Genomic DNA, 21,857 nt, shown 5'->3' on the forward strand with positions numbered 1-21,857 from the left:
GGGAGGCCAAGGTGGGCGGATCATTTGAGGTCGGGAGTTCGAGACCAGCCTGACCAACATGGAGAAACCCTGTCTCTACTAAAAATACAAAATCAGCCAGGTGTGGTGGCGCATGCCTGTAAACCCAGCTACTCAGGAGGCTGAGGCAGGAGAATTGCTTGAACTTAGGAGGCGGAGGCTGCAGTGAGTCGAGATTGTGCCACTGCACTCCAGCCTGGGCAACAAGAGCGAAACTCGGTCTCAAAAAAAAAAAAAAAGAAAAGAAAAAGAAAAGGAAATGACTAATATTGAACATATGGAGCTCCATGGTGGTGAGGAAGTTCTAGGCATCAGTTCTGCAGCAGCCTCCAGCTCTGACCAGCTCTGAGCTCCCCTATGTGCAGTGGAGCATGGCACGAACCTGGCAGCCAGCCTCAGACCAGGAGCGGCATCCCGTTCAATGTCTCCTCTTCAAGACCCCATTTCTCACACGTGGCTTGTTCCAGCCAACTTTTGACTTAGCTCCTCACTAGAGATTTTGGCAGTCATTCTGCCTGGACCTAGTAGCCAGAGCGAGAAGCAGACCCACAAAAGTTCAATGTGAGAGCCCTGGAGCCAGCTTGTAGGGCTCCAAGTCCCAGCTCCGGCCTTTATTAGTTATGTGACCTTCAGGCAAGGAACAACTTATCTGACTCTGCATCTTCACTGGTAAAAAGGGGATAGTAATAATTCCTACCTCAGGGTTGTTTGGATGGAAAATTTGTAATAGACATGGAAGAGTCTAGCACAGCAACTAGCCCAGCATAGGCAGGCAATCTAAAGCTAACTTTGGCTAATTAAGCAAAAAAGGACTGTGTTAAAAAGGATCAGAAGTTCTCAGATCATTTGGAAAGCTAGATAAGACTTGAGGCTTGGGCAGGTGCAGTGGCTCATGCCTGTAATCCCAGCACTTTGGGAGGCTGAGGTGGGAGGATCACTTGAGGTCAGGAGTTCGAGAACAGCCTGGCCAAAATAGCGAAACCCTGTCTCTGCTAAGAATACAAACAATAATTAGCCGGGTGTGATGGCGCGTGCCTATAGTTCCACCTACTAGGGAGGCTGAGGCAGGAGAATCACTTGAACCCGGGAGGCGGAGGTTGCAGTGAGCTGAGATAGCACCACTATACTCCAGCCTGGGCAACAAAGCAAGACTGTCCGAAAAAAGAAAAGACTTGAGGCTTCCAGGAATGACATTGCAGGGCTGGTCTGATGGAGTTGTTGCCATTGAGCACCAACTGCTACAGTTTGCATCCTTGCCACTTCTACACCAGGAACTCAATTTTGTGGATACTGCTGCCACAGTTACCACATAAAAGAGCACTCCTGATTCCTTTCCTGAGTCCAAGTGTGGCATGGGTGCATCCCTGGTCCCCATGCCTGGCCCTGGCTAAGGGGAGGCTGGGAAAGTCGGTGTCTAGCATTTTCAGCTAAAAATACAAAATTAGCCAGGCGTGGTGGTGCATGCCTGTAATCCCAGCTACTCAGGAGGCTGAGGCAGGAGAATTGCTGGAACCTAAGTGGAGGTAGTTATTGCCCCCCATTAAGTCTCATAAAACAGGGGATTCCCTGGAGACAAGAAGGGTGGTTCAGATACCAGGCACCCAGACCCAATAACAAATGTCCAATATTACCCGCAACAAAGACAGATATCATCAACATAGAACAATTAGAGATATTGATACCCGATAAGCTTGTTACATCTCTGTCATTTTACACATTGAGATCAAAATCCAAACACCAGGAGGCCCTCTGGTAAAGCGTGCTGGCTGCCTACCCAACATTCTCCCCTTCTCCCTTAGTGTCAGAACCCCTTTGTTATAAGGGATAGTCACGTACCCAGCAAATAAGCCACATCTCCCAGCCTCCATTCCAGGTAGGGGTGGGTGGTTAGTGAGATGGAAGCAGAGGGAAAGCTCTTTAAAAGCACCCTTTGCTCTTCTCCCCCTTTCCTCTGTTTTCCTTTCCCCAAACACAAAATTGGCAGCTAGAGCTCCAGTAACCATCTTGTAGCAAACCCAACATTGGAAGCCATTTGTCAAGGTTGGCAGGGCAGAAATACAGCCTCTGAGTAGCTGATGACCTGTCCTGCCAGCCCTGGACTCCGTAACGTTATTTTTCTTTTATGTGGTGGAAAAAATAAACCTGCTTCTCATTTAAGCCATTGTTACTTTGAGTCGCTCTTCCTAGCAGCTGAAGGTAATTCCTTACTAATACCAGCCGGCCTCAGTAGTTTCACAGGTGCTTCTCTTCTAGCAATCCAGGATGTCATCATCCTCTGGCGCGTAAGAAAATCCCAGAAATGCACTTGAGGCCCCAGAGCTGCTGGCCACAGTGTCAGGGGTACAGCCAATGGACTTGGACACAGCTTCCTGGGTGAACTCTGGGTCAAAATGCTTCAAGTCAGCAGGTCCTGCCTGTCAATGAAAGCCAACGATGAGAAGAAAACACCGGGGTCAGAGCTGCCAAAGGAGCCCAAATCCTCAGGGATGTCAGGCCTCTGTGAGTGCCCCATGCTTCCTAGTCATCCATACTTGACTGTCACTTTCCTGTGCATTTACAGTGATCATTTTATCCTCTCACCTCCTGGTATTCTGCCTCTACACCAATCCTTAGACGAGTTAGTTAATCAATATATACTTACTGAATGCCTACCAGGTACTGTTCATGGCGCTGGGAACACAGGAGAACAAGGCAAAGTGAGCCCCTGTATTCATGGAGCTTACACTGTGTAGGGGGTAGGAGGATTGATAATAAGCATGTGTACAAATAGATAACTTAGGATGGTGACAGGTCCTGTGAAGAAGATAAAATAGGATAGTATGGTGGAGATTGGGGCTGCTTTAGCTATTTTGGAGGAAGACCTGTGAGGGAGATTACAAAAATGATCACAAATTCTCCATTTCCCATCTAGAGGTGGAGTCTATTTCTCCATTCCTTTAATGTAAGTTAGCCACATGACTTCGTTAGGCCAATGGGACATTACCAAATATGACACAAGCAGAGGCTTGAAAAATGTACATCAGAAGTTGCTCTCTTGCTGTACTTCTAACCCTGAGGCCACCATGTGAACAGCCCCAGACTAGCCTGCTGGAGCATGAGAGGCTTCGTGAAGAACTCAGTTGCCCTGGTTGCCTGCCAACTCCCAGGCATGGGAGTGAGGCAATTCTAGATCAACAACTGCCAACTGTCCCGCTAGCTGACCACAGACGTGAGAGAGCTCCACAGAGACCAGCTGGCCTGGCTCAGACTGAAAAAAAAAAACACATAGAATCCGAACAAAATAATTTTTTTTTAAGAGACAAGGTCTTTTTTGCCGTGTCACCCAGGCTGGACTGCACTGGCATGATCACAGCTCACTACAGCTTCGACATCCCACCTCGGCCTCCTGCTGGGACTACAGGCATGCAGCACCACACCTGGCTAATTTTCTATTTTTCTATAAAGATGGGGTCTCACCATGTTGCCCAGGCTGGTCTTGAACTCCTGGCCTCAAGCAATGGTAATGGCTCGGCCTCACAAAGTGCTGGGGTTACAGATATGAGCTACCATGCCTGGCCAAAAGATTGTTGTTTTAAACCACCTAGCTCTGGAGTTGCTTGTTATGCACCAAGAGCTAACCAATACAGTCTCTCCGAGGAGGAGGCCTCAGTTTTATAAAGTAAGCAGCCGAGGAAGGGGAAGGGCTTGCAAATCTTCTTTAGTGTGCAAGTTGGGCTATGGAGCCAAACAGATCAGTTTCCAGCTTCTCAATAAGGCTACAAGACAAGGTAGTCCCAGCCCAGCACTCAGAGTTCCAAGACCAGAATGTGTATCCTGGCCCTTATTAGTTGTGTGACCCTAGAAGAAAATGATACTAAAGAAACTTACTGAAGACCTCACAAATGGTAGGTGGCAAAACCAGGAATCCAGCTTTGGAGTGTCTCATTCTAAAGTCCATGCATCTGTGCCTGGCATTCCATGTATGATTCTCTCTCCAGGGTATCAGTTTGACATTGTCTTTACTGTCTTTTTAAAATTCCAAGGAAAAGAAGCTTTTCTGGTGCCTGGCCTGAGTGTATCCTATCTGATCCAGTGCCCAAAGACAAGTTCATGAATAGGTAATTCACGAAAGGAGAAATGTAAATGGTGAATTAACATTGGCAGTGTTTCGTATGCAGGCTGTTTCGATGGAAGGGGCTTGGCACCACGCTTTACAGGTAGACCACACAGCCTCAAATGCCCACCTCCAATAGGGCTCCTTTCATTCACACTGCTACTACCAATTAACATTGCAAAACCAGCACTTTGGGAGGCCAAGGCGGGAGGATCACTTGAGGTCAGGAGTTCGAGACCAGCCTGGCCAACATGGTGAAACTCTGTTTCTACTGAAAATACAACAACAAAAAAATTAGCCAAGCGTGGTGCTAAACGCCTGTAGTCCCAGGTACTCGGAAGGCTAGGGCACGAGAATTGCTTGAACTTGCAGAGCTAGAGGTTGCAGTGAGCTGAGATCGTGCCACTGCACTTCAGCCTGGGCAACAGAGCAAGACTCCATCTCAAAAATATAAAAAATAAAAGCCAGGCACGGTGGCTCATGCCTGTAATCCCAGCACTTTGGGAGGCTATGGTGGTCAGATCACTTGAGGTCAGGAGTTCAAGACCAGCCTGGCCAACGTGGCAAAACACCATCTCTACTAAAAATACAAAAATTAGCCAGGTGTGGTGGCACATGCCTGTAGTCCGAGTCACTCAGGAAGCTGAGGCAGGAGAACTGCTTGAACCAAGGAGACAGAGGTTGCCATAAACCGAGATTGCGCCACTGCACTCCAGCCTGGGCAACAAAGTGAGACTCCATCTCAATAAAATAAAATAAAAATGAAAATGAAAATAAAAACTGGCCAGGTGTGGTGGCTCACACCTGTTATTCCATCACTTTGGGAAGTTGAGGGGGTGGATCAGTTGAGCCCAGGAGTTCAAGATCAGCCTGGGCTACATAGAAAACCCTCATATGTACAAAAAATACAAATTAGCTAGGGGTAGTGGCACCCACCTCCCAACTACTCGGGAGGTTGAGATAGGAGGATGGCTTGAGCCCAGGAGGTGGAGGTTGCAATAGGCAGAGATCATGCCACTGCACACCAGCCTGGGTGATAGAGTGAGACCCTATCTCAAAAAATAAATAAATTTAAAAAACTAACCATCTTTACTATAAGACAGAGAAATATAAATTAAAACAATTAAGAGATGCTGTTTTTTACTTACCAAATTTGCAAACTTAAAAACAATAACAACACATGCTTCAGAGTGCAAGTAAGATGAGAACTCTCCAGCAGGTGCCGCTGGTAGGCAGTAGATGGTTCTCCCTTCCACACAGTGAAAAGGCCTAAAAATGGCCGGGTGTGGTGGCTCACGCCTGTAATCCCGGCACTTTGGGAGGCCAATGCAGGTGGATCACTTGGGGCCAGAAGTTCGAGACCAGCCTGGCCGATATGGTGAAACCCCGTTTCTACTAAAAATACAAAAATTAGCCAGGCGTGGTGGCACATGCCTACAATCACAGCTACTCGGGAGGCTGAGACATGAGAATTGCTTGAACCTGAGATCATGCCACTGCACTCCAACCTGGGCAACAGAGCAAGACTCTGTCTCAAGGAGAAAAAAAAAAAGAGAGAGAATCTGAAAATGTGAGCATTGGGAACCCCCATCTGGAATCCATCTTAAGGAAATAGCCAGAATTCTGGACAAAGACATATACTTAAAGCTGTTCATCAGGACATCATTATAAAGAAAAAACATAGTAACAACCAGAAGATTGCCATTAGGAACATGGGTGAGTAAATTATGTTACCAACATAGGATTGAAATATTATGCAGCCACTAAAAATTGTACTTATAAATTTTTTATGACATGAGGAAATTATAACAACATAGTTTTTAGCCAAAAAAGGAGGAAGATATATAGATGAATAGATACACACACATACACATATAGATATTATAAAGTAGGACCTAATTAGGTTAGAAAAAAAAAAACCCAGGCTGGGCACGGTGGTTCACGCCTGTAGTCCCAGCACTTTGGGAGGCTGAGGTGGGCGGATCACGAGGTCAGGAGATTGAGACCATCCTGGCTAACACGGTGAAAACCCATCTCTACTAAAAATACAAAAACAAAATTAGCCGGACATGGTGGTAGGTACCTGTAGTCCCAGCTACTCGGGAGGCTGTGGCAGGAGAATGGCATGAACCTGGGAGGCGGAGCTTGCAGTGAGCTGAGGTGGCGCCACTGCACTCCAGCCTGGGCAACAGAGTGAGACTCCATCTCAAGAAAAAACAAAACAAAACAAAAAAACACATAGAAAAGTGACTGGAAGGAAATATGCCAGTGGTTTCCCTTAAGTAGTGAGATAATAAGCATTTCCCCACCGCTACTTTAAACTTTTCTGTTTTACATACATTCCTCTTTTTTTTTTGAGACAAAGTCTCCCTCTGTTGCCGAGGCTGGAGTGCAATGGCATGATCTTGGCTCACTGTGACCCCTGCCTCCCGGGTTCAAGCTATTCTCCCACCTCAGCCTCCCGAGTAGCTGGGATTACAGGTGTGCACCACCACTTCTGGCTAATTTTTGTATTTCTAGTAGAGATGGGGTTTCACCATGTTGGCTACACTGGTTAGTTCTTCCTTCCACACAGTGAAAAGGTGGTACGAATCAAGAACCTAAAAATGGCCGGGCTGACCTCAGTGATCTGCCCTTAAGTGATCTGCCCACCTCAGTCTCCCGAAGTGCTGAGATTTACAGTGGTGAGCCACCGCGCCTGGCCAGTGTTTTACATACTTTTTGTAAGAATATATGTCATTTTTATTATCAGGAAAAAGTCTATAAATAGAAAAAGATAAAATATTTTTAAAGGGCTTGGCCCTATGTGGGTGTGCTACGTGACACACAAACTGTAAAAGGCTCTGAAGTCAGAGGTATTTATTGGTGCTAAAGGTAAAGGAGCAGCAACATGGCTCTTTATCCAAGAGCTGCACCTGTGGTCAGGACCAGTTCTACCTCTAACTGACTGTGTAGCCTAGGACAAATGCCTGAGCTTCTTGGACCCCCAGTTTTTCCATCTGGATAAGGAGAGTTGGTACACATAGCAAACTCCCCCAGCCCCGGAAATCCAGAATCTAGAATGCTGTGACCTCTTACCACATTTGGGTTGAAGGGTGGAGTTAGCCTCTTGTGGTACAGGTCATCCCAGTTTATAGGGCTGAAGAATACATGGTTCTTAATCTCCAGCTGCAGGAAGTGCAGAAAAAAGGTGCTAGTTAGAAGTAGCCCTCCCCATGGGTGTTCTCACCTCACTCCCACATCCTCCAGAGCTCCACCAGCAACTGGCTGTCAACTGGAAATTAACTTGCAGTTCTGGCCGGTTTCCTGGGACAAGAGAGTTTTGTAGCCAACCCTCTCCCATCATCCAGAATCCAAACCCTTCTCCCCACTACAGCATCTGTTTATTCCAAAACTATTTACTGAGCATCTTCTCTGGGCACCGACCCCTTGCTAGGCTTTGGGGGTGTCAGTGAATAAGACAGCAGAATCTGCTCTAGGGGTGGGGAAGTACCAGCGGGAGCTTGGGGACCCCTCCCCTCACTCTGCTTCAGTACATCTTGAGTTTTCCAGTATGCAAAGAAGAGAAATAGACTAAATCAACTCACTAGGGAAGGCTTGAAAAATAAAGCCCCCAAGAAGACCTTCGGATTCCCAGACAACCAGATTTTAGGACTCAGCCCTGGTCATGATTCACCACCTTTCCTAATCAAAATCAACATTGGCACCAACTTCTTTCCATCACATCCTCTGTCTGTGTTTCTCAAATAATCATTCTCCGCCTCCCTATATCAGGAACCCCAGTGGGCTGGTTAACAACTCAGATCCAAAATATCTCCATAAGAGGCTGGGTGCGGTGGCTCATGCCTGTAGTCCCAGCACTTTGGGAGGCCAAGGCGGGTGGATCACCTGAGGTCAGGAGTTCATGACCAACCTGGCCAACATGGTGAAACCCCATCTCTACAAAAATAGAAAAATTAGCCAGGCGTAGTGGTGTGTGCCTATAATCCTAGCTACCTGGGAGGCTGAGGCAGGAGAATCACTTGAACCCAGGAGGCAGAGGTTGCAGTGAGCCGAGATCATGCCACTGCACTCCAGTCTGGGCGACAGAGCAAGACTCTGCCACAAAATAAAAATAAATAAAGCCTCCAAAAGAATACCCGAGAAATTGGTAACACTGGTTGCCTCTGAATTGAGGAACTAGGTGGCTGGAAGGACTTTTTCTGGATACTCTTTTGTACCCTTTGAATTTTGATCTATGTGAATGTATAACTTATTTATTTATTTTTTTTTTGAGACGGAGTCTCGCTCTATCGCCCAGGCTGGAGTGCCGTGGCCGGATCTCAGCTCACTGCAAGCTCCGCCTCCCGGGTTCACGCCATTCTCCTGCCTCAGCCTCCCGAGTAGCTGGGACTACAGGCGCCTGCCACCTCGCCCGGCTAGTTTTTTTGTATTTTTTTTAGGAGAGACGGGGTTTCACCGTGTTAGCCAGGATGGTCTCGATCTCCTGACCTCGTGATCCGCCCGTCTCGGCCTCCCAAAGTGCTGGGATTACAGGCTTGAGCCACCGCGCCCGGCCTGTATAACTTATTTTAAGAGTCATACTTTTTTTTTTTAAGATGCAAATTTTTGCTTGGAACAGGAGACTTATCTTCATGGAAACCCCTGTTCTTTAAGCTGGCCAGGAGTAGGCAGCAGATGCCCTAAATGTTGTTATAATTTACAGTAACTGAAATGTAAAGCTTTTGGTACAAACACTTAAAAAGCACTTACTGTGCGCCAGACACTGCTGAGAGCACTTTGCATACATTAATACAAATCAATTTGATCTTCAAAACAGCTATGTTAGGTGTTACAATGGGGAAACTGCGGCTCACAGAGAGAAATTAAGCAACACATCCGAGGTCCTGTAACCGGTAAGTGGTGAAGGAGGGATCTGAACCCAAGTAGTCTGCCTCATAGTCCATTCTTTTTTTTTTTTGTGAGATAGAGTCTCACTCTGTTGCTGAGGCTGGAGTGCAGTGGCACCCATCTCAGCTCACTGCAACCTCCACCCACCCCCAGGTTCAAGCAATTCTCGTGTCTCAGCCTCCTGAGTAGCTGGGATTACAGGCGCCCACCACCACGCCAGGCTAATTTTTGTACTTTTAGTAGAGACCGGGTTTCACCATGTTGGCCAGGCTGGACTCGAACTCCTGACCTCAGGTGATCCGCCCGTCTTGGCCTCCCAAAGTGGTGGGATTACAGGTGTGAGCCACTGCACCTGGCCTAGTCCATTCATCTTAACCACTGTGTTAGAAAAGAAAGCAAACTCCTGGTGAGAAAAGTATTGTGGCCTTCTTTTTGTAAATCCAAATTATCTTGTGTTAAATTTAAAAAGTAGGATTATTTTTAAAGTGCCACTTTAATGAATGAATACAATGAATTTGCTAAGAATGGACTATGAATCATTTATCCCTATATCCCATTTGCCCAGCCTGGGGTCTGGCAAGGAAGAAGTGCTCAGATATTTGTAAAAAGCAAATGCTGGCTGGGCACAGTGGCTCATGCCTGTAATCCCAGCACTTTGGGAGGCTGAGGCGGGCAGATCACTTGAGGTCAGGTGTTCGAGACCAGCCTAGCCAACATGGTGAAACCTCGTCTCTACTAAAAAAAATACAAAAATTAGCCAGGCATGGTGGCGGGTGCCTGTAGTCCCAGCTACTCAGTAGGCTGAGGCGTTAGAATTGCTTGAACCTGGGAGGTGGAAGTTGCAGTGAGTCGAGATCACGCCACTGCACTCCAGCCTGGGCGACAGAGCCAGACTCAGTCTCAAAAAAAAAAAAAAGGCCAGGCATGGTGGCTCACACCTGTAATCCCAGCACTTTGGGAGGCCGAGGCGGGCAGATCATGAGGTCAAAAGATCGAGACCATCTGGCCAACATGGTAAAACCCCATCTCTACTAAAAATACAAAAATGAGCTGGGCGTGGTGGTATGTGCCTATAGTCCCAGCTACTCTGGAGGCTGAGGCAGGAGAATCTCTTGAACTCGGGAGGTGGAGGTTGCAGTGAACTGAGATTGCACCACTGCACTCCAGCGTGGCAACAGAGCGAGACTCCGTCTCAAAAAAAAAAAAAAGCAAATGCAGTCCACTCTCCACAAAGAAGCCAGAGGAATCTTCTATAAACTTAAATCAGGTCATGCCACACCTCTGCTCAAAACACCCTAAAACTTGCCACTCTCCTCCTTGTTCCCATAGCAGGACTTCTGCACATGCTGTGCCCTGTGTCTGGGGAGCCTTTGCCCAGCTGTCTTCATGGCTGCCTCTTTCTCATCCTTCAAGCCTCAGCTTAATTGTCACCCCCTCAGAGAGAACTCCCTGACAATGCCAGTATTAATTTGCTCCCCTCCCATTATTGTTTATCTCAGCTCATTGTTCATTTTCTTCCTGATATTTGTCATATCTTGTGATAATTATATATAATGTTTGGGTTTTTTGCCTACCCCCAACCCCAGACTTTTTGTTTTTGTTTTTGAGATGGATTTCTGCTTGTTGCCCCGGCTGGAGTGCAATGGCATAATCTCAGTTCACTGCAACCTCCGCCTCCTACGTTCAAGTGATTCTCCTGCCTTAGCCTCCCAAGTAGCCAAGATTACAGGTGCCCACCACCACGCCCAGATAATTTTTGGTATGTTTAGTAGAGGTGGGGTTTATAACATGTTGGCCAGGCTGGTCTCAAACTTCTGACTTCAGGTGATTCACCTGCTCTGGTCTCCCAAAGTGCTAGGATTACAGGCATGAACGCTGCACCCGGCCCCCACCCCAAACTTAATAAGGGCAGAGACCGAGTCTATTGAATCCCTAACACCTAGCTCAATACCTGGCACATAGTTGGTGCTTAGTAAATATTGATTGACTAAGAGAACTAGACTAGAGAAAGCAGTCAGTTAGTAGCAGTAGTGAATTTCCAAATGAACAAGTGAGCAGTGTCTGGTTTTAGAGGGCAGCGGGATGCATGTTAATGTGCTTCTGAGCTGCCTCTGCAGGAAGCTGCGAGCCCCTTGGGGGCCAGTGCTCCACTGGTAGGTCACCTACAAAGTCTGCTTTGGAGCCCAGCCGCTGCCTCTGGTCCTTGTGGAGAAGGCTTTGCAGGAGGTCACAGGCGGCCACCGTCCGGCCCCCAGGGATCTGTAGCGGCTGGTGCAGAATGTTCTCATACATCTGGGACACGTCTTGGCTGTAGAAGGGTGGCTGGGGAGAGAGGGAGAGCAACTGGAGGATCACCCATGCAAAAGTGAACACAGGCTCCGGTAGACTTGGAGCAAGGTGGGCGGCTGGGAGGACTCAGCATGACCCCCGTCTTGTGCAATGGCTCGCATGGCAGACTGGAAAGAGACAGGACTCCAGGTTTCCGGCACGATGGAGAGAGTTGCTAGGAAGGCCAGAAGCCTCTTCCCACCAGTGTGAGGCCCATCTCTTTTCATCTAGCTTGCTCACCAACTTTGCATTTGGCAACATTTGCACTTTCACCTTCATCATTTTACCCCAGTCTCATAACTATCCTCCAAGAGAGCTGTAATTTTTCAGATAAGAAAACAAGACTCAGAGCAATTATGCTGCAGTTAGGAAGAGAGCCAGGCCCCAAACCATATCCAGGGTCCCCTTCTCTTTCTTACTATTCTTCCTCCCAAGCCTCTTCCAGCTGTTCCTTCCCCTTAATCCAGAGTCTGTTCCTTCCTAGGAACCAAGCTATGTTGGTGAAACCACCCCCAAAGCAAAGCATGACCTAGGGCAAATCTACACATGCCTCTACCTAAGCAGGCAGCCTAGGACTGGGGCCAGGGGTGGTTCCACAGCCTATCAGGACTGTGATCTCTCTTGGTCTCCATTTCCCTATCAGCAAAATATGAATAATTCCATTTCCTTCTGTCAGTCTCCAAAGGCTATTTTGAGGCACCCAAGGTGAGACAGTGTGTTGTAAACAATAAAGTGCTAAACTAACTTTTTTTTTTTTTTTTTTTTTGAGACAGAGTCTCCCTCTGTCACCCAGACTGGATGTGCGGTGGTGCGATCTCGGTTCACTGCAGCCTCTGCCTCCCAAGTTCAAGTGATTCTTCTGCCTCAGCCTCCCGAGTAACTGGGATTATAGGTGCTCGCCACCATGCCCAGCTAATTTTTGTATTTTTAGTAGAGATGGGGTTTCAGCATGTTAACCAGGCTGGTCTTAAACTCCTGACCTCAGGTGATCCACCTGCCTCAGCCTCCCAAAGTGCTGGGATTATGGGTGTGAGCCACCGCTCCTGGCCTAAACTAACATTATTGGGAAAAAAAATAATTCGCATATCTGCTTTGGCGTTATCTTTTTTAGTCTGGAATAAAGAGATGGCTTGCTCATTTTCCTGGGCAGAGCTTGTGTAGACCACATGAGAGATAGACCCATCGCTAGCCAGATGGCCCTTGTAGATGGCTACCCCCGACTTACCAGGCCGTGCAGCATCTCGTAGAGGACTGCCCCCAAGCACCACCAGTCTACCGCCCGATCATAAGGCTCTTTCCGAAGCACTTCAGGTGCCAAGTACTGTCAGAAGGAAACACACTTATCTGAATGAAATAAGTTGTTAAGCCTCAGTTGCCGCATCTGTAAATAAGGCACTTGGAGGAAGATGACCAAGAGCTGACCTTGCTGTGCGTGTGCTCTGTGGCTGTGCATGTGTTCATTCATCAGTCATTCACCAAAGGCCTGCTTTCTGCAGGGCCCTTTGCCACGGGTTGGGGACGTAGAAGAGGTCAGCCAGGGCTGCTTTGTGCAATTTACATGGTGTGTACCACACAAAAGCATCAGCCAAAAGGGTAAAGGGGGCTGCAGTCATGGCTGTGATCCACTCACCAAGCCACAACACTATTTCAGAGGTATTATCTGTCAACTTTATTTTTGTTTCAAGGGGTGCTTTTTCTAATTAGTCTGCCCGGAGGGGATGCCTTTTTGTATTTATGCTAAGGCATTCAGCGGGCTATCGTGTCCTGGGAATGGAAGGCCCTGGGAGTACGCTCACAGGGCAGTGTGGAGACGAATGTGAGTGTAAGTAAAAGTAAATGTGGTATATCCTTGTGCTGGAAACCCTAGGGTCAGACGAGAGGGTCAGGAAGGAGGGGGTGACCCCTGTGCTATTGATAAATAAATGCACACCATGCCTGTATGTCTTGCCTGAGGAAGAGAACCTGGGAACAAAAAAAAGAGGCTTACTGATTTCTTAGCCTAGTGTCTCTACCACTGAGTCAGGGGCAAGTTCTCACCAACAGGAAAAGCTGCTCTGAGAGACTGTGTGGGTCTAGGAAGGGCAGAGTCACACAGACCTGAGCCCCGGTTGGTGTATGGTCTCAGCCAGGGCATTTAACCTCTCAGAACCTGGTTTTCTCATTGAAAAAATGAAGATGCCAAATCCCTCCTAGACGCTGTTCTAAGATGCTAACATATGTGCTGGCCCTCGAACAATGGGAGCAACCATGGCTACTCTTGCCTGTGCCCTCCAACACTGTGGAAGTGGCTGAGTCATGGTTAGGTGATGTGTTGGGGCCACATGTCTCCTACATGAGCTGGGGTTCCATATCCTTTGCTCCTGTCCCTAGCAACGTTCAAGGAAGGGATGGCTGGACTGCCAGGCTTTGGGGGGCTGGCTTTATCCAGCAAACACCACCCGCCATACACAAACACAGACAATGGCTCCTGCTCAGAGAGGTCATCTGACCATCAGCTACCCTAGAACCAAAGTGAGGAGGCCATTAGATCCAAGACCCAACTTTTCAAGCATATGGAGAAAAAGAGAGCAGCTGAGGTCTTGTCTCATGCCAGGTGGGGAGGAGCCTCCCAGTCTGTAGCCTCGGCCCTCCAACCCTCACCCTGACATCTGTCTAGCCACTGGGGACCCCTTCAGGCCCAAGGTCCAAGGTCTAATATTGGCGGGAGTTCAAATAAAGGTTTTTTTGTTTGTTTGTTCGTTTTTGAGACAAAGTCTTGCTCTTGTCCCCCAGGCTGGAGTGCAACGGCGCGATCTCGGCTCACTGCAACCTCTGCCTCCCAGGTTCAAGCAACTCTCCTGCCTCAGCCTCCCAAATAGCTGGAATTACAGGCGCCTGTCACCACGCCTGGCTAATTTTTGTGTTTTTAGTAGAGACAGTGTTTCGCCATGTTGGCCAGGCTGGTGTCGAACTCCTGACCTCAGGTGATCTGCCCACCTCAGCCTCCCAAAGTGCTGGGATTACAGGTGTGAGCCACCGCGCCTGGCCTGCGTTTCTATTTCTATTTCTACTGGATAGCACTGCAGTAGAGCTTCACCAGCGGCTAGCTGGCTGGGTCTCAGTAGTCCTAGAGCTGGTGCCTCCATTACACAGATGAGGAAACCAAGGTTCAGTGTACAGCCAACTCAGGAGAAGTGCTTGGGTCAAAGGAGTGAGCCCCCTTTGCTGTAACCTGTTGGCTGTAATCAGGAGCTGTGGCCTCACCCACTCATGACCTCCACTCTCCTGGGATGTTTACGCTTACCTCGGGGGTACCACAGAACGTGGATGTGGTCTCTTCAGGCTCTACACCTTCCTTGCAGAGGCCAAAATCCGTCAGCACCACGTGTCCCTGAGAATGAGGGAGGGCATGGGCCGGAGGGTGGTATGAGGGTGGCCAAGGGTATGGCCAGGCCTAACCCCAAAGCCCGGATGTCACACCCCAGGGCAGCAGCTGTGGGATCTGATGCCCAGGCACAGACTGGAGGCTCCACACCAACCCAGGGGTCCTGGACTGGATACCGGCAACATCACAGGGGGCCAGGTGGGCACATGTGTTCCACTCTCTGCCCACAGCTTATCACAAACTCAGAGCCACCCCTACAACAGTGGCAGCTTCAGGATGCCCTTGTGGGCAGAAACCCCCTAGACAGAGGCTGGGGACTCAGAAAGCAATCGCACTTTGTGGCAGCTGGGCAGGAAGGTAGAGTGAGTAGATACTGTGGGGTTCTGCCCGGATCCCTGAAACCAGCGTACAGAAGAACCATGCCTATCCCCATCCCCCTGCTGCTAGAACATTGCCCGCACCCAAAGTTATGCCCATTCCTTAGGAGCAATCCATGTCCAGGGGCACAAAGGCCCATCCTCTTTGCCTCACTTTGGGACAATCCTAGAGAGCCATCCTGGCTTAGGCCCTCCCCACCCCTGCAAGATCAGCTGAGGCTCCACTGGCAACCACAGGTGAGCTTCTTCATTTGCCCAATCCTGTTTTTTCACCCCTTTAAAAGTGTTATATCTTGAGAATGTTCCCCAACAAAGCTTCTGCCTCTTCTCCATCTCAGAGTCTGTTTCCATGGAGCCCAGTCTAAGACAAACTCCACCAGCCCTACCTGGCTCCACCCCTACCCCTTGTATACATGCATGCACATATATACCTGTACAGTCTCATGTGCACATATGCATGTGTGTACCTGTGCACGGGCGCACACACACGCTTATTCTCAAATGCCTCCTCTACCTATATGCATGCATGTACAATGCATGCACATCCATGCACACAGACTCATGGTCAGATAGTGTACCTGTGCAACCATGTCCACATGCACACGTGCACACACGCACACACACACACACGTGCACGCACACACACACACACCAACCTGGCAGTCCAAGAGAATGTTCTCTGGTTTCAGGTCCCTGCAGAAAATAAGAGAAAGGAGCCTTGAGGTGTCTCAGTCGTTTAGTGAGGAGAGTTGGAGACCTGGTGGCAGGGTGGTCCTGGCAGGAGAACTATTCATGGAGGATCCCAGAGACGCAGAGGGAGAGCCCAGGAAATCTGGGCACTTGGACCTCAGAGGAGGAGACTCCAACCCCACCCAAAACAAAGGACCAACTCCACCAGGATTTCATCAGGTTTTAGGGTCCACACAACCCCTAGCTGTTGGAGCAAGAAGGACCTGGTCCTGGCTCTGAGCCACAGGCAGGCCTCACCTGTAAATGATGTTGAGGGAGTGCAGGTAGCCAATGGCGCTGGCCACCTCGGCAGCGTAGAACCTGGCCCGGGGCTCCAGGAACCGGCGCTCCCGCTGCAGGTGGAAGAAGAGCTGGAGGGGAGGAGGAGTGTGAGAGGAGTTACTGGGTGGCTACTGTAGGGCTAGGGCGCACCTGCTCCCTGCCCTGTGCGGCTGCCCAGCTCACTCCCTCTCTAACCTGCAGCATCTTCCTACCAAAAGAGTTCATGCCGACCCTTGCCCCACACAGCAGTCCTGGGTGTCCAAAGAGTCAGCAGAAGAAGAGATAAGTTAGCATTGCTTAAGCATCTCCTGTGTTCCAGGCTCCAAGTCAGGCCTTTCCACATCTCTTATTTAATCCTCATGACAACCTTCAAGGTACAAATGTCATGCTAGTTTCATGTAAGAGGAAGCTAGGAAGGGTCAGAGTGGTTAGGTGACTTGCCCAATGTCATGTAGCTTATAAGGGGCAGAGCTGGCATTTGAACCTGCGTGGTTCAAAGATACGCTTTTCCATCAATCCAGGCGATGAGATGATATGGCTGTCAGACTGAGCCCAGGTTAGATCCACCCATGGGCCAATGTTTTTGGACTATTTTGCTGGCATGAAAAGCCCTTCACTTAGGGCTGCAGGACAAAAACCCCCCTCTTGGCATCATTCTGAAAGGCATGAGGTCACTCAGGTTAAATCTGGGGTCACTGAGTAGAGCCCCACTACATTTTGCCATCTTTTTTTTTTGAGACGGAGTCCCGCTCTGTCGCCCAGGCTGGAGTGCAGTGGCCGGATCTCAGCTCACTGCAAGCTCCACCTCCTGGGTTCACGCCATTCTCCTGCCTCAGCCTCCTGAGTAGCTGGGACTACAGGCACCTGCCACCTCGCCCGGCTAGTTTTTGTATTTTTTAGTAGAGACGGGGTTTCACCGTGTTAGCCAGGATGGTCTCGATCTGCTGACCTCGTGATCCGCCCGTCTCGGCCTCCCAAAGTGCTGGGATTACAGGCGTGAGCCACTGCGCCCGGCCCATTTTGCCATCTTGACCAGAGAGACAGAGTGAAGCCCAGGAGGGCGCCCCGCTTGTCCCAGATGTGCTTCTGGGTCACCAGGTGGCCTCAGGTCTCTGTTTACCAGAGTGACGAGTCAATCCCATCCTGTGGCCTATGGGACAAAATAGGAGCACTGGAAACCTTGACCACGAGCTCCTCTTAGCATTGACCTTTCCTGGGTCTATCAAAGTGTGTCCATGGGCAACTCTGAATGAGGAAGGCAAGAAAGCATTATGCTGGGCAGTCTAACAGATGTGAATTCAAGTCCTGACTCTATCAGGTATGGGCTGGGTGGCCTTGAGCAAATGATTACCTCCCTGAACCTCAGTTTCTTCAGCTACAAAATGGGTCTATTGTAAGGTGAGGTGAGATCATTCCAGAACTTGGCATGCAGTGGGCATGCGGGATAGACAGCTCCCAGCCGACAGCCCGCCCAGGGAAGCCTCCCTGTGGGCCCACCCACCTCTCCCCCGTTGACATAGTCGAGCACGAAGTAGAGCTTCTCAGGTGTCTGGAAGGAGTAGCGCAGGCCCACGAGGAAGGGGTGCCGCACATTCTTCAGAAGTACACTGCGCTCTGCCATGATGTGACTCTGCTGTGGAGTCACAAAGAGAGGGGTCCATGTCACAGCCCACAACCACCCCTTTTATCCCGGCACAGTCCATACAAGCTTGTGGGTGGGAGTCATCCTACTCAGGACTTTCTCATGCCTCTGCTCAAACACCCACAATGGCTCCCTATTGCCCTCAGAGCCAGGCCCAAGTCCCTTGCTTAGTATTCAGGGCTCAGGGTGGTCAGCCTCATCCTAAGCTAGTCCATGTAGGCACAGCTCTAGCCCCTGGATCAGAGCTTCTTGCCCCTGGAGTGAAAAGCAAAGCATGTGTGATGCCTCACATAAATGAGTTCCTAAGGGAAAGAAGCCACGCACTATCCACGGTCACACATTTGCTCGTGATATTTCCTCTTCTTGGATGTTGCACCCTCTTTTCAGACCATCAGAATCCCACCATCAAGGCCAGCTGCACCGCTGCCTTCCTCAGGAAAACCTCCCATTCCCACTCCCTACGGAGACCTTGTTAACATTAATCACTCTTTTCTCTGAGTCCCCTGAGCTCCTGTGCAATCCTCCCTCTGGGCCTGCTCTGGCCTACTAATGGAGTCAGGTGTTAAAGGAACTTAGGTCAGCTGAGGCATCAAGAAATCCACGATGGGGCTGAGTGTGGTAGCTCATGCCTGTAATCCCAGCACTTTGGGAGGCTGAGGCCAGTGGATCTCTTGAGGCCAGGAGCCTGACCAACTTGGCAAAACTCCATCTCTACTAAAAATACAAAAGTTAGCCAGGAGAAGTGGCAGGTGCCTTTAATCTCAGCTACTCAGGAGGCTGAGGCACGAGATCACTTGAACCCAGGAGGTGGAGGTTGCAGTGAGCTGAGATCATGCCATTGCGCTCCAGCCTGGATGACAGAACAAGACTCTGTCTCAGCAACACAAAAAGAAGTCCATGATGTGCTGCGCATGTAGCTCATGCCTCTAATCCCAGCACTTTGGGAGGCTGAGGCGGGGGGATTGCTTGAGCCCAGGAGTTTGAGGCTGCAGTGAGCTGTGATTGCACTACTGCACTCCAGTCACATGGCCTGATGGCATGAAGGCCTTCAGAGAGAAGAAAGTGAGGCTCCACATTGTACAGATGGGGAGCCTGGCACTGGGAGCGGGCAGAAGACTTGGCCGTCGTGGAGCCTGCGTTTCCCAGGGGAAGGCAAAGCCAGGCTGGTTTTCCTGAAAGCCTGTGGTGAGGTGGCTCGGCCTGCTTTCTTTGAGAAGGACCAGCATCCTGCATACCATCTGCCCTCTACCCTTTGTTGTGACCACCTCTGCACCCAGCCCCATGGACCTGTCAGAGGTGGGACCCATCTTTGAAAGCCACCCTAGGCTGGGGTTTGAGAAGCAGAAGAAGAAATGCCTGTGCCCGAGCCCTGGTACCTCTTTCTTCTTTAAGATGGACTTTTTCTGCAGCACCTTCACTGCATAGAACGTCCCATCAGACTTGCGCTTGGCCAGCAGGACCTGAGCAGAAACACAAATTTGAGGCCCTGTAGGTGACTTTGGACTTCCCAACAGCAGTACGAGGCCTCCCGCCTGCCACTGCTTTTGTCTGCAGGTACGAGAGCTCTCTCTTCACACATACAACTGGCAGCAGGGGCTGAAAGAGGCTGCAGAAGGGAAGACCCAGGCTTCCCAGCCTCACCAAGTCACTCACCTTCCCATAGTTCCCTTTGCCGATGACTTTGAGGAAGTCGAAGTCCGTGGGCCGGGCACTGGGGGAAGACGGAAAACCATGCATCAGCATTTGCGGGTCTGGACAGCTGGTGCCTGAGAACAAACCTGGGCTTCTTTTTAACTTTAGAGTGGGGAAATACAGAGAGCCTTCCAGCAGCCATGCCTCCTCACCCCCGAAGAATGCCATGTTCTCCCAGCCGAGAGAGGGCTTGTAAGATTCACCCTGGCCCCAGGGGAACTCAAATTCAAGTTAAACAATAGGCAGAGTGGAGATAAAACCAGACACACTGCACAGAAGGCCTGCATAGGAGGCAGGGTTCTGGTACCCAAAGCCCCTGAGTAGGGCCTGAAGTGTGGGGAGTTGCTAACAATGCAGACATTTCGGGGGCATTGCCGGAAGAGGGCTCAGCATGGGCAGAGGCTGCTGGGGAATTCGTGGGAGACAAAGCTGGGGAAAGGTCCTGGGCCCAGATGGCAGAGAGTATTGAATATTAGACCAGATAATTTGAATTTTATTCCCAAGGCAAGGGGAGCCAGGTATGAGGGGAGTCAAGTAGGAACGGTGCTTGAGGGACCAGAACTCACTTTGGGTTGGCTGAAGGCCCCAGGTTGATGTTCCCATTGGCCTTGGAGGGCTAAAGAAAGAAGTGATTATGATCAGCAGATCCCTGCTCCCTGGCTACCTCCCTTTCTCCTAGCCCAGGCCCTGATCCCTTCTCCAACAACTCTACTAGGCCCGCCTGCCTTTTTCTTTTTTTTGCCTGCCCACCTGCCCGCCTCCTTGCCTCCCTCCCTCCTTCTACCCACCCACCAATCCACTTATCCACCGTCTTACCCACTTCTCAAAACAGCCTTGGGAGGCAGCTGGCTGTTGTGCTAACTGAATAGGTGAGGAAACTGAGGCCCAGAGAGGAGTTGCCCAGGGTCTCACAGGCAACCAGGTTGGGATAGAAGCCAGGTGTCTTCATGACAAATCCCATGATTTTTCCAGTCCATCGTGAAGCCCTATTTCAAACCTCTCCTCTATTCACCTTGCAAGTGGCTCATTTCTATGTGCTCGCAGTGATCCTCTGAGCCCCTGACATTGTCTGGGACAGCCCATGGGGCTAGTGGGTGTCTCCACAGATTTCCTTAGCCTCAGGAGGAAGTGAGCGCCCTGATGATGAGTGGGGGACCAAGAACCACTCACCTGTGGACTGGTGGTCCCAGCTGGGTTAGAGTTCATTCTGTAGCAATGATCAGGCAGCTCTGGGGGGACAGGGAGGAGCAGGCATGAGAGAGCTGGTGTTGTGGGGCCAGCTCCACCCATCCAGGGCTTCAGGCACCACTGCCCTCTCCATCCTCCCCTACCTGTGCACCTGCCTCCGCCTGAGGGTTTCCTACCCCAGAGGCAAGCAACCCCTGCATGGATGGAACAAACAATGATATTCCCCGGACCCAGACTTTCTAACAAACATCTCAGAAGGGATAAAGGGGGATAGTCAGAGTGTGGCCCCTCCCAGGCTGATTCTTTTCAAGAATTAGGGATACCCAGGGCAGCAAGAACCCTGTGAGCCAGGGTAGCCCCAGAAGTCCCAGATGGCCAGGGCTGGAAGGACCTTTTCAGGGCATAAAGTCTGAACCCTTCCCCCATTTCACAGGTGGAAGGCCTGGTGCCTAAAAAAGGACCTTCCTAAGTCCACACAGCCTTGTGAAGGCACAGGCTGGGCTCTCCGGACTCCCACGGAGGAACAATGGCAACCCGGAATTACTGTGCGCATTCCCAGCTGGGCTCTGTGCTACGATCTCCTCACCACAGGGAATTCTGCCCAATGCCTCAGGAAATGCAACTGCCGTGGAAGCCCTGGGCTGGGGCCGCAGAGACACCCAAGACTGGCCAGTATCTATTCGGGGCCAAACAACAGAAGGTGTGACCAGCTGATCTGTGTGGCCAGGAATAGTGTCTTCCTTGTTCCACTCTGCAGGGGAGAGGAGGCCAGGGTGCCCAGGCCCCGCCACAGATCGCTTGGGGTCCCACAGCCTCATCCTTGCTTGGCAAAGGCTGAGAGCAGAGAGCTCACCTGAGAGCCCAGCTGCTGTGCATCTCAAGACCTTAGTCTCGGCCCACTGTGGGGCCTGGGCTGCAGCCCAGCTCTCTGAGTAGAGATTTCCTATCTTTACAAGGCAGGTCCTGGAGGCACCAACCTCATGGCCTTCTTGGGAATAGAGAAAGTGAAGGGGAATTGAGAAGATCCCCCATCAGCCCCTCTCAGGGCTGCCCTGAGAGGCCCAGCCCTGCCAAGCCCTAAGAGCAAGCCGTAGAACTGCTAAGGAAGTGCAGCCTGCCCCTAGCCAATGCCAGACGTGTGTGCTCCTGCAAACAGCCCACAACACTGCCACACCCTGTCTTGGGCTGACCCCAATGGCCCTTCTGCCAGGACCTGGCCTCCCTGGTCCCACATACCTGCGAGTCTGAGGAGAG

At 50.3% G+C, this 21,857-nt stretch overlaps 1 protein-coding gene across 1 annotated transcript; it reads right to left on the bottom strand.

Moving 5' to 3' along the window:
- Positions 1-1,626: 1,626 nt before the first annotated feature.
- SGK2 (SGK2, serine/threonine kinase 2) lies at positions 1,627-20,803 on the bottom strand. The gene is given in 14 exon segments (XM_025400054.1): positions 1,627-2,432; positions 7,190-7,279; positions 11,168-11,323; positions 12,555-12,650; positions 14,613-14,699; positions 15,727-15,763; positions 16,058-16,170; positions 17,583-17,714; positions 19,100-19,183; positions 19,377-19,434; positions 19,982-20,031; positions 20,586-20,644; positions 20,747-20,780; positions 20,783-20,803. Coding segments are annotated over 14 exon segments (1,182 nt in total). The 3' UTR covers positions 1,627-2,267.
- Between the last annotated feature and the right edge of the window lie 1,054 nt (positions 20,804-21,857).

Source organism: Theropithecus gelada, chromosome 10 (genome assembly GCF_003255815.1).
Source record: "Theropithecus gelada isolate Dixy chromosome 10, Tgel_1.0, whole genome shotgun sequence".
NCBI lineage: Eukaryota > Metazoa > Chordata > Mammalia > Primates > Cercopithecidae > Theropithecus > Theropithecus gelada.